Below are 11,660 nucleotides of genomic sequence, written 5' to 3' on the forward strand. Positions count from 1 at the left end.
CCCCTCGCGCGCGCGTTACCCGGCCGGGCCGTACCCCGGAAGCCCCCTCGGCTGGCAGCCTGCCCCGAGAGGACCCAGGGAAGGAACCCTGGCCGAGGAGCCCGACCACGACCCTCCCGGGAGGCGGGGCGGGGCCCGCTGGGCGGGTCGCAGTGTAAGGGAGAAGGCGCGAGGACCTGGATTTGGAAAATGAAGCAAAGAAAAAGGCTGGCAAGTGTGGCTTGCCTAGCGAGAGTGGTGGTCCTGTTCTACCCCAGGAAGAGACTGAGGAGGGGCCGTGCCGCCCCAAGACTGGGGCGAAAGAAAGCAAGTATGAAAGAAAGCAATGTCCCTAATTCCTACATCCAACTGTCTAGAAGGCATAATTTCCTACAGAAAAAAAAAAGCTTCTAAGACGAAGTAATTTTAGAACAAATATAGACCTTGTTTTGGCCAAGTACAGCACACAGGACAAATACTAACAAAGAAATTTTAATAGTAAATATATTCTGTAATAATACAGTGGGGAGAAGATACAGAGGGTTGGTGGCCAGCCACACCCTGGCCCTCAGTATTCTTCCCCTTCTTCAGCCTCTGCTTCCACGGAATCCACGCCCACCTCTTCATAATCCTTCTCCAGCGCTGCCAGGTCCTCCCGAGCCTCGGAGAACTCCCCTTCCTCCATGCCTTCGCCCACGTACCAGTGCACAAAGGCCCGCTTGGCATACATGAGGTCGAACTTATGGTCCAGGCGGGCCCAGGCCTCGGCAATGGCGGTGGTGTTGCTCAGCATGCACACGGCCCGCTGCACCTTGGCCAGGTCTCCTCCAGGCACCACCGTGGGGGGCTGGTAGTTAATGCCCACCTGTCAGAGAAGAAAGCAAGCATTCCATGAAGCCGTATATCTCAACTTTCTGAGCAGCTAGGACCCACCAGTGCCCTGCTTAGTATTTTTTAACCCTAAAGTTCTTTTTGGATTTACCCACAGAACAGTGCTAAGCAACACAGCAACATGTATAAAAAATATGTGTAGAGTCAGTGTGATATAGCAAAACTGGAAATGAATGTCCAGGATAGGGTAAAGCTTCAATTATAGACCCAGGCATTGAAACACATGAAAAAGTCTAGGCACAGAAGACTCATGTCTGCAATCTTAAGCTACTCAGGGATCAGAGATCTGAGGATCAGGATCTGAACCCAGCTCCAGCAGGAAAGGCCAGGTGTTCTGGTGGCCATAGTGCCACTTCAAGTTTTGGAGTAGTTAATTGGAGATAAGAATTTTTTTTTTTTTTTTTTTTTTTGCCAGTCTTGAGCTCAGAGCCTGAGCACTATCCTTGGACTTTCTCAAGGCTAGAGCTCTACCACTTGAGCCTCAGCACCACTTCCGGCTTATTTTTTTCTGTGTATGTGGTACTGAGGAATCGAACCCAGGTCTTTGTGCATGATGGGAAAACACTCTACCACTAGGCCAAACTCCGGCCCGGAGATAAAAATCTTACGAGATTTTTCTGCCCAGGTTGTGTTTGAACAGCGATCCTTAGATATGAGCTTCCTGAGAAGCAGGAATACAGGCATGAGGCATTGGCTCACAGCGGCTAAACAGACTTTAATGTGAACATGACAGGCTATGACTTATACTTCTCCATACACCAACCTTCCAATAGGCACACAAAACTAGAGGCTTAGCTACAAAAGGAAACCAGGTAGCATTTCCTCCTGCCTTCAACTAAGGCTGACTTGGATATCACCTTGCACATGTCCCCCTGACTGAAGGAAAAACCTAGATAAGTCCAGACCTTTGGTAATTAGACACAGAGTGGAAGGTTTCACCTTCTACTTATGAATTCTTAAGGTCTGCAGTCAGGTCCTTGTAAGATTTCCAGGTTGCTGAAATCTGTTTGGGGTTTTATATTTTACTGTTAAACTATGAGTGTGTCAAATATATAGAAAGAGATGATCAATATAGTGAGAAATAATCAGTATCAGACTGGGTATGTGGCCTAGTGGTAGAGTGCTTGCCTAGTACCTGGGTTTGATTCCTTGGTACCACATACACAGAAAAAGTGGGAAGCAGCCCTGTGGCCCAAGTGGCAGGACACTAGCCTTGAGCAAAAAATGTCCAAGGACAGTGTCCAGGCCCAGAGTTGAAATACCAGGACTGGCAAAAAAAAGAAATAGTGTCAAGATAATTTTGTAAGATGTGCTGCTTGCTGACAGATATGGGGACCTCACACCACCCAGTCCTACCTTAAATCCAGTCGGGCACCAGTCCACAAACTGGATGGTACGCTTGGTCTTGATGGTGGCAATGGCCGCGTTGACGTCTTTGGGGACCACGTCCCCCCGGTACAACATACAGCAGGCCATGTACTTGCCATGACGAGGGTCACACTTGACCATCTGATTGGCCGGCTCAAAGCAGGCATTGGTGATCTCAGCCACCGACAGCTGCTCGTGGTAGGCCTTCTCGGCTGAGATGACAGGCGCATAGGTGGCCAGGGGGAAGTGGATGCGGGGGTACGGCACCAGGTTGGTCTGGAACTCTGTCAAGTCCACATTGAGGGCCCCGTCGAACCGCAGGGAAGCCGTGATGGAAGACACGATCTGCCCGATCAGACGGTTGAGGTTGGTGTAGGTGGGACGCTCAATGTCCAGGTTGCGCCGACAGATGTCGTAGATGGCTTCGTTGTCCACCATGAAGGCACAGTCGGAATGCTCCAGGGTGGTGTGGGTGGTCAGGATGGAGTTGTAGGGCTCCACCACCGCGGTGGACACCTGGGGGGCTGGGTAAATGGCAAATTCCAGTTTGGACTTCTTGCCATAGTCCACTGAGAGCCGCTCCATGAGCAGAGATGCGAACCCGGAGCCGGTGCCTCCCCCAAAGCTGTGGAAGATGAGGAAGCCCTGCAGGCCTGTGCACAGATCCGCCTGGGAGGAAAACCACACTTCGTGAGCGAGCACCTACACAACACGCCAGGCTCCCTTCCTTCCCTCTGCACCTGCACAACACGCCAGGCTCCCTTCCTTCCCTCTGCGCCTGCACAACACGCCAGGCTCCCTTCCCTCTGCGCCGGCCATCAGTAACTCACACACCAGGACCCCACACTGGGCAGGAAGACCTGTGTAGACTCAGCTGGACTCCTGATTCCAGGCTGAGACTGGCCACAGTGACCCATCCACTTCCCAAGGCCCCACTCTCCCCACAGGGCCACGTCCACACGCAGCCCTCTGAGTGCCATTCTTACCAGCTTGCGGATCCGGTCCAGGACCAGGTCCACGATCTCCTTGCCAATGGTGTAATGGCCTCTGGCATAGTTATTGGCAGCATCTTCCTTCCCGGTGATCAGCTGCTCGGGGTGGAAGAGCTGCCTGTATGTGCCCGTGCGCACCTCATCTGCAAAGAGACAGCGTGTGCCGACTCAGGCTTCCTCTGCTCACCAGGATGGACACCTGGCTGGCTGCGGTTCAGGTCAGCACAGCACATGCTGTGCCTCCAGGTCAACAGGGACTCCCTACAGGTTTTCTCTTGCCTTGATTTTCATTTCTCTCTCTCCAGCTGGTTGGCTGGCTGGCTGAAACGAGGTCTGCCTGCACAGCCCAGACTAGGCTGGAACTCCATAGGGAGCCAGGCAGGACTCATGGTCATAATCAAAGTGCTGGGAACACAGGTGTGCCCCTCCAGCCCTGCACACGGAGGCGATGTGTGCCTCTGGGAGGCTAAAGGCAGCTCAGGACAAATGCCAAATGGAAATAAGCTCTCACATGCTCACACTGGACAGAAACGGACTTCTCTGACTTGCAACCACCTCAAAGGAAGGAACTTAACTCCTTCACACACTGCACAGATACCAGGCCAGTGGGACTGGCAGTACCCTATGTGGCCTGGGTCTCACATGCTGTAAGGGGGACATCCTGTCACCTCCTAGGGGACACTGGAAGGTGCTTTCTCTCCATCCCTTCCAATCTGGAGGAACCACATGGATGCTCTTTGCTGCCTCTTCATAGCTGCCCTGTGCTAGCAGCTCCACAGCACCAGGGAGAGAAGCAACACCTGTGCAGCTGCACCCGGGGTCTGCAGAAGTGACCTGACCGGGGAGGCAGCAGGAGGACTCTCAGCCCATCATCTTCCTGCTGGCAAAGCAGCTTCCTTACAGGCCAGGCTTTCCTAAGTTAGGAGCCTGGGTGCCACGGGCGGGAACCTTTCAGCTTCTCACCCAACATGTTCCCTCCTCTCTACAGAAGGATTCCAGGAGCCTGCATGGGGCTGAACGGAGGTGCTCCCGCCCTCCCAGGAAGGCCCCCCTCCAAGCCTAGAGCACCTACCGACCACAGTGGGCTCCAGGTCCACAAACACTGCTCTGGGCACGTGCTTGCCGGCCCCAGTCTCGCTGAAGAATGTGTTGAAGGAGTCATCCCCACCACCAATTGTTTTGTCGCTTGGCATTTGACCATCAGGTTGAATTCCATGCTCCAGGCAGTATAATTCCCAGCAGGCATTGCCAATCTGGACCCCTGCCTGCCCCACGTGGATAGAGATGCACTCGCGCTGGAAACCAGAACACAATATGAAAAACATGTATCTCAAAGCAACCACAAGTATAAGATATGCAAAGCATCATGCACATTATTTGTTCAGTGCTTCAGTGTCTAGGGCTTTCTAGGTAACTCCTTTGTCTCAAAACTTTCAGAACCATGCGTCAGTGGCTCATGCTTGTACTTAGGAGGCTGAGAACTGAGGATCATGTTTCAAAGCCAGCCTGAGCAAGAAAGTATGTGAGCTTTATCTCTAACTGACCAAAAAAAAACCATGCTAAGGGGCTGGGAGTTTGGCTTACAAAAAGCTGAGCTAAGGGGCTGGGAGTTTGGCCTAGTGAAAGAATGCTTGCCTAGAATGCACGAAGGAAGACCTAGATTCAATTCCTGGGTACCACACATATAGAAAATGCCACAAGTGGTGTTGTGGCTCAAGTGGCAGAGTGCTATCATTGAGAAAACCCAAGGACAGTGCTCAGGCACTGAGTACAAGCCCCAGGACTGGCAAAAAAAAAAAAAACAAAAAACCAAAAAGCTTCAAAGCCAGTCCAGGCATGAAAGTCCATGAGACTCTTATCTCTAATTAACCACCAGAAAACCTGAAGTGGTGCTATGGCTCAAGAGGTAGAGCATTAGCCTTGAGCTGAAGAGCTCAGTGATAGTGCCCAGGCCCAGAATTCAAGCCCCATGACTGGAAAAATAAATTGGAATATGATACTAATATGCATGGACATTCTGTGCTTGCTTTGGGCAGCAAATACACTAAAAGATATAGAGATTTAACAATGAAATCCTCTGCACTGTATAACTGAGATAAACAAAAATAAAATAAAACAAAATAATTTACAAAGGACAGAGAAAGCATAGCATAGTGGTAGATTGCTTAGCCAGCACGCACGAAGCCCTGGGTTCAATTCCTCGGTACCACATACTCAGAAAAAGCTGGAATGGTACTGTCGCTCAAGTGGCACAGCACTAGCCTTTAGCAAAAAGTGTCCAAGGACAGCGCCCAGGCCCTGTGTTCAAGCCCTAGGACTGGGGGAAAAAAAGACCAGTACAAATAAGAGTTGGAGGTATGGTTCAGTGGTACTGTATCTGCACAGTAGTAAGCAGGTAGTCTTGAGTTCAAACTCCAGTACTATCAAATAAATACATTTTTTTGCCAGGCTTGGGGCTTGAACTCATGGCTTGGCCCCTGTCCTTGAGCTTTATCAATGCTAGCTCTTTGCCACTTGAGCCACAGTATCACTTCCAGCTTTTTTTTCTGTGAATTGTGGTATTGAGGCATCAAACCCAGGGCTTCATGCATGCCAGGTAAGTACTGTACCACTAGTCCACAGAGCTGGACCCAATTAAATACATTTTATAAATAACAAACTGATTTGCTGTATAATATCCTTGTTATTAAGTGGTAATAAGCCCAATTATCTACATGGTTGCCATGACACAAAGGATTATTTAAAACTCAGAAAGCACTTATTGTCAATAATCTATTCCTTATGATGATGAAATCACAATGATTGTCTGAAAAATATATAATCAGTTTGGGTTTTTTTTGTGGTTTATGGGGCTTGAACTTGGCCTGGGCACTGTTCCTGAGCTCTTCAGATCAAAGCTACCGCCCTACCCTTAAGCCAAGCCCCGCTTCCCATTCTCTAGAGGTTAATTGGAGATAAGAGTCTCAGGTCCTTTTGTGCCTGGGCTGGCTTGAACCTTGATCCTCATATGTCAGCCTCCTGAGTAGCTAGGATTACAGGTGTGAGTCACCAAGCCCAGCTATAATCAATTTTGACTGTGACCTGACTAAAGGATAACAGTCCAATAAGGAAGGCTGGATCAGATTTCAGGTCAAGCAGGCTAAGCCCAAGTGGTGACTATATAGGTATTCTTTTTTGTTGGTTTGCTTTGTGCAGGTACTGAGACCTAAATTTAGGGCCTCATGCGTTTGCTTATCTTTTTTGCTTAAGGCTGGGGCTCTATCACTTGAGCCACAGCTCCACCTTTGTATGTATTCTCTCCACTCACTAGATAGAGGCAGGTGCTCATGCACCTGTGGATGGCACCAGAACATTCCCTCACTCTGCTTTTGGCTCATGGCAGAAGAGAGGTTAGAGGAGAGTTCGGTCAGGGTACTTGCTCCCTGATAGACTGCCAGAATCACTTTCTCAAGCCTGTAATTTTTTTCTTCTGATACTAGACTTAAACTCCAGGCCTCACATTTGCCAGGAAAGTGTTCTATCCCCCGAAACACAGCCTCAATCCACTGAGTCTTTTAAGTCAGCATGCCTCATAAACTCCCTGCTCCCTCCTCGTTCTCTCTCAAGTGGAGAAGTGCAATGGCCCCTGGACATTTCAAGTGCTGGAACAAAATTATATCTTTAACTCTTTTGTTGCCTTAATAAATGGTACCATTTTAGGGTTTCTTTTCAAAGCATTTATTTAGAATAAATTAATCTATTTTCTGCTGGGAGCCTATCTGTAAACTCACTATTTTCTTTTTCAATTTTGTCATCGTCATAAATACACAGAAATAAGCCCAAAGCATACTTTTTTGTTTTGTTGGTCATGGGGCTTGAATTCTGGGCCTGAGCCTGATCTCTGAGCTCTCCAGCTCAAGGCAACTGCTGTATCACTTGAGCCACAGCGCCACTTCCAGTTTTCTGGTGGTTAATGGGAGATGTCTCATGGTCTTTTGTGCCCAGGCTGGCTCTGAACCTTGATCCTCAGATTTCAGCCTCCCTACTAGCTAGTATTACAGGTGTGATCCACCAGTGCCCAGCTCAAAGCATACTTTCTAATGTAATCATAACCTACAATGCAAGACCTGAAAGTCCTGTTTCCTGTTTTAGAAGCACCAAATCTCAGTCTGCACAGGCATAAAAAATAATTTGTGTAATGTAGCATTTCTCCCCATATCATGGGAGATCACAGCATTCTGTTAGAGAAGGTACTTCCCCATTGTTAACTATTATAATCTTGGAGGAGGCTAGCTTCTGTGCTTTACTTTTTTTTCTATAAATGCCACCAGGTCACATATGGAATAGAGTACTCAATCTGTACTTGTCTTGGAATCTTCCCAAGTGTTTTGTTTTGCTTTGTTCAAGCAAACATTGTAAAATTTAATTGAAGTAAATTTATGTGTGTGTGTGTGTATGTGTGTGTGTGAGTGTGTGTGTGTGTGTGAATGTGTGTCTGAGAGAAAGGGGGGAGAGAGGGAGGGAGGGAGGGAGGGAGGGCGGGAGGGAGAGAGAGAATATGAGTGATCTGGAGGCCTGGGTGCTGTCCCTGAGCTTTTGTGCTCAAGGCTAGTGCTCTACCACTTGAGCCAGAGTTCCATTTTCAGCTTTTTGGTAACTAACTGGTTAACTATCAAAACTGCCTATCCAGGCTTTTTTTTGTGCCAGTTCTGGGGCTTGAACTCAGGACCTGGGCACTGTCCCTGAGCTTCTTTTGCTCAAGGCTAGTATTCTATACCACTTGAGCCACATTGCCACTTCCAGCTTTTTTCTGTGTATGTGGTACTGTGGAATCAAACCCAGGGCCTCATGGATGCTAGGCAAGCACCCTACCACTAAGCTACATTTCCACCCTCCAGGCTGGCTTTGAACTGTTGTCTTCAGATCTCAGCCTCCTGAGTAGCTAGGATTACAGGCATGAGTCACTGGTGCTCAGCAATGACTCAGAAATTTAACACAGGAATCAAGTCTTCTAGAATGGGAATTTATCATCAACTCTTATAGCATACAAGGTGGGGAGTGGAAAATTCAGTTTGTGAGGCTAATTCTGTCTCTCCTGAAGCAATGAAAACAGTCCAAGTATCAGAAAAATCATCTTTTTCTTTTAAGAAAAAGCCACTGTAAAGTCATCATTGCCAACCTCACGTGGACCATCAAACTTTACTTTTTTTAATTTATTGCCAGTACTAAGACTTAAACTCAGGGTACTATCCCTTAATTTTTTCCTCCTCAAGGATGTTTCTCTACCATGTAAAGCTCTAGCTCCATTTCTGGCTCTTTGGTGATTAATGAGGTAAAAGTCTTATGGAATTTCTTGCCCGGGCTGGCTTTGAGCCATGATCTTCAGTTTTCAGCCTGAGTAAGTAGGACTACAGGTGTGAGCCATTGGTGCCTGGCAAAATGTATTATTTTTTAAGTTGTTCTTTCCCCTCTGAAAAAATTATTTGAGGAATGGGGATGCATCTCAGTGATACAGTGCCCGACTAGCATCCACAAGGTCCCTGAGATCCATTGCCACAACCACAAAAGGAAAAATAAACTGTGACCTTTAAAAGGTAAATTCCAGACCAATCTCCTCTATTTGTAAACTCTAGCTGAGTCTTTCTTTCTGTGCATGTGCGTGCGTGCGTGCGTGTGTGTGTGCAGGTCCTGGGACTTGAACTTAAGAGCCTGGGTGCTATTTCTAAGGTTATTTTTCCCCCCTCAAACTATTGCAATCTCATCTGTATTCTTCTCTATATTCTTGGCAAATGACCTTGTTTTCTTACCCAGAGGAATACTTCCTGAGACCAAATTTGCAAACATCTCTGCCTTCTTATTTTCCTTTGCTTTATATAAAATAATGTCTCCTCCAGTCAATGATACTTTTTTTTTTTGTGCTGATTCCAGGGCTTGAGCTCAGGGTATAAGCACTGTCCTTGGACTTTCTCAAGGCTAGAGCTCCACCACTTGAGCCCCAGCACCATTTCCAGCTTTTTTCTACATATGTGGTACCGAGGAATTGAACCTGGGTCTTGGTGCATGCTAGACAAGCACTCTACCACTAGGCCAATCTCCTGGTCCCTGACACTTCATTTCTACTGACTGACTACTCCCAATAGTCCTAGGCCCCAAAGGAGTAAATACAATTTACAGTATTTACTGTATTACATGGGTAAATACAATTTCACAGGGATTCCCGCACTGATCCTTTCTACTATACTAATATTTTCACTAACAGTACACATGTATATGTGGAGAAAACTGTTAGCCCCTTAGCCAGGATCAAGATAACAGCACCCTTGATCAGAATGAAAAGCAAACCAAAATCAATCACCCTCACTTCTCTACCTCTTCTGCTGTCCACGCCCCTCCCTGCTGCTTCCTGGCTGCCATGAGGTTTTCTACTCAACCACACCCTCCCTAGGAAAGGCTGACACTTCTGAAGCCATGAGCCCAAATAAACTGTTCCTCCCTTTAAAAACAAGCCAGCCAACAAATAAAACCCCCACCAATAATCTCAGGAGGCTGAGATCTGAGGATTATTGTTTGAAGCCAGCCCAGGCAGGAAAATCCCTAAGACTCTTCTTATTTCCCCTCCTGAGTAGCTAGGTTTACAGGCATGAGCCACAAATGTTATGTATTTTTAAAAGTTCTTGGTTTTCCTTTTTTTTTTTTTTTTGCTGGTTAATTTGGAGATAAGACTCTTGAGGGCTTTTCTGCTCGAGCTGGCTTCTCGTTGCCATCCTCAGGATCTTAACCACCCGCGCTCCCACGCCACCCCCTTTTCCTCTTCTAATGCGGCAGTCATGGTTATCAGCCCGCAAACAGGGAACGTGGGGCTCCTCAGTTAGCTCTTTGGAGCTTAGGATGGCTCTAGGACCAGAAAGCCCGAGAGTCACCTTCCATCCAGGGTTCTGGAATCCAACGCTATTGTTTATTATAAAGGAGACGAAGGCCAGGGGCACTGCCCCCCCTTCCCAACCCCCCCTCCTCCCACCCCGCCCCAGTCTTTGCAGCTCGAATCCCGGGCGATGCAGGCACTTGCTGCTGAGCCTCACCCTTGGCACTCCCGACCTGTCCCCAGGGGGTCACATCTGTCCCTCAGAACACGTCTGTCCTTAAGAACACGGAGGAAAAGCCAACCGGATCACAACTTCTCCCCGCTCCCACACACTCCTTCTTCTGGCTCTCGTCCACCCCGAGGCCCGCACTCCGGGCATTGGGGCGCGGGGAGGGGGTGGGGGTGTCCCTCGGCTCCTCTGCTGAGCCCTCTGCCGAGCCCTAGTACTTTACCATGGTGAGCTCTGCTCCAACAACGCTGCACACACTCACCACCCGTCCTCAACCGCCGCCACGCGCTCAACTGCGGGCACCTCGAGCGCGGCAGCGTTTTTTTAGAGCTTGCCACTCGGGTGCTCATTGGTCCAGAGCTTCTGGGAGGCGGGAAGAAGCCCTAGAGTCTACTTATGATTGGCTGTTGAGCCTCCCTTGGAGAAATGGAGCTTTCTGATTGGATTCGGGTTGGGCGGGAAGGCTACAGAGTCGCCGATGGCCCAGGGACCCGACGTTCAAGACTGTCCATGCTGTTGCCTGGTTGAGCTGCCCGACGGTGACAATGCTGTGCATGGAAGGCTCTGAAGTGCAGAAGACTAAATGCTGCTGGCAGTACTCTGGACACCCAGGCTTGCTCGCCTCTCTTTTTTTCCTTTGCTGATTTCGTTTCTATGCTGGGCTCGAACTCAAGGTTTAGGTGCTGTCCCTGCTCGCTCTCGTGCTTTCTCTCTACCTCTTGAGCCACAGCCCCACTTCCGGTTTTCTAGTGGTTAATTGGAGTGAAGAGGCTCACGGACTTTAGTACCTGGGCTGGCTTTGAACCGCGATCCTCAGCTCTCAGCCTCCTGAATAGCTAGGATGACAGGCGTGCGCCACCGTCGGCAGTTTCTAACCTTTAGACCTCTACCCTTCTGGAAGCTGAAATTTTAGCATGAACCACGCACTTTTTATTCAGTCTTTGCAAACCTGGCTACCTCCAACAAGCCTTCTCACTATAAAACCAAAAGTAGGTGCAACCTTCCTCCTCTTGTGCTCCTTTCTCTGGTGCTGCAAAGCCTTTTCCATCCAGCACCGAATAACTGGGCAGTGTAAGCTGCAGAAAGCTGGGAAAAAAGAGAAGACAATTTTTTATTTTTACTGCTTCTTTTCTTTGTGTGTGTGTGTGGTGGGGGGAGCACCAGTCGAGTAAATCTTTCATTTCCATTAAAAAAAAAATTACTATATCCTGGGTAGTGGAAACAATGGGAATTTATTTTCTCACATTTTTTTGGAAGCTGGAAGACCCAGACTCCTCTTGCTGGTTTGTAGACATCATTTTATTTATTTATTTTTTTTGGCAGTCCTGGGGCTTAAACCCAGGGCCTAGGCACTGTCCCT

General features: G+C 48.4%; 1 protein-coding gene across 1 annotated transcript; it reads right to left on the minus strand.

The window, feature by feature from the left end:
- Positions 1–455: 455 nt before the first annotated feature.
- LOC150045282 (tubulin alpha-3 chain) lies at positions 456–10,609 on the minus strand. Its single transcript, XM_090320577.1, has 5 exons — positions 10,524–10,609; positions 4,303–4,525; positions 3,225–3,373; positions 2,227–2,907; positions 456–844 (listed from the first exon to the last, which is right to left on the minus strand). The coding sequence occupies exons 1-5, from the start codon at positions 10,524–10,526 to the stop codon at positions 548–550; spliced, it is 1,353 nt and encodes a 450-aa protein (XP_090176703.1). The 5' UTR covers positions 10,527–10,609; the 3' UTR covers positions 456–547.
- Between the last annotated feature and the right edge of the window lie 1,051 nt (positions 10,610–11,660).

The sequence above is a fragment of the Megascapheus bottae genome, chromosome 28 (assembly GCF_031878675.1).
Source record: "Megascapheus bottae isolate mThoBot1 chromosome 28, mThoBot2.hap1, whole genome shotgun sequence".
Classification (NCBI taxonomy): domain Eukaryota; kingdom Metazoa; phylum Chordata; class Mammalia; order Rodentia; family Geomyidae; genus Megascapheus; species Megascapheus bottae.

Excerpts from the sequence above, each read along its gene's own strand:
- LOC150045282 (XM_090320577.1), bottom strand. Across the intron at positions 3,374-4,302 it reads CCTGGAGCCCACTGTGGTCG|ATGAGGTGCGCACGGGCACA; the intron begins GTAGGTGCTCTA and ends GTCTCTTTGCAG. Across the intron at positions 845-2,226 it reads GGTGCCCGACTGGATTTAAG|GTGGGCATTAACTACCAGCC; the intron begins GTAGGACTGGGT and ends CTTCTCTGACAG.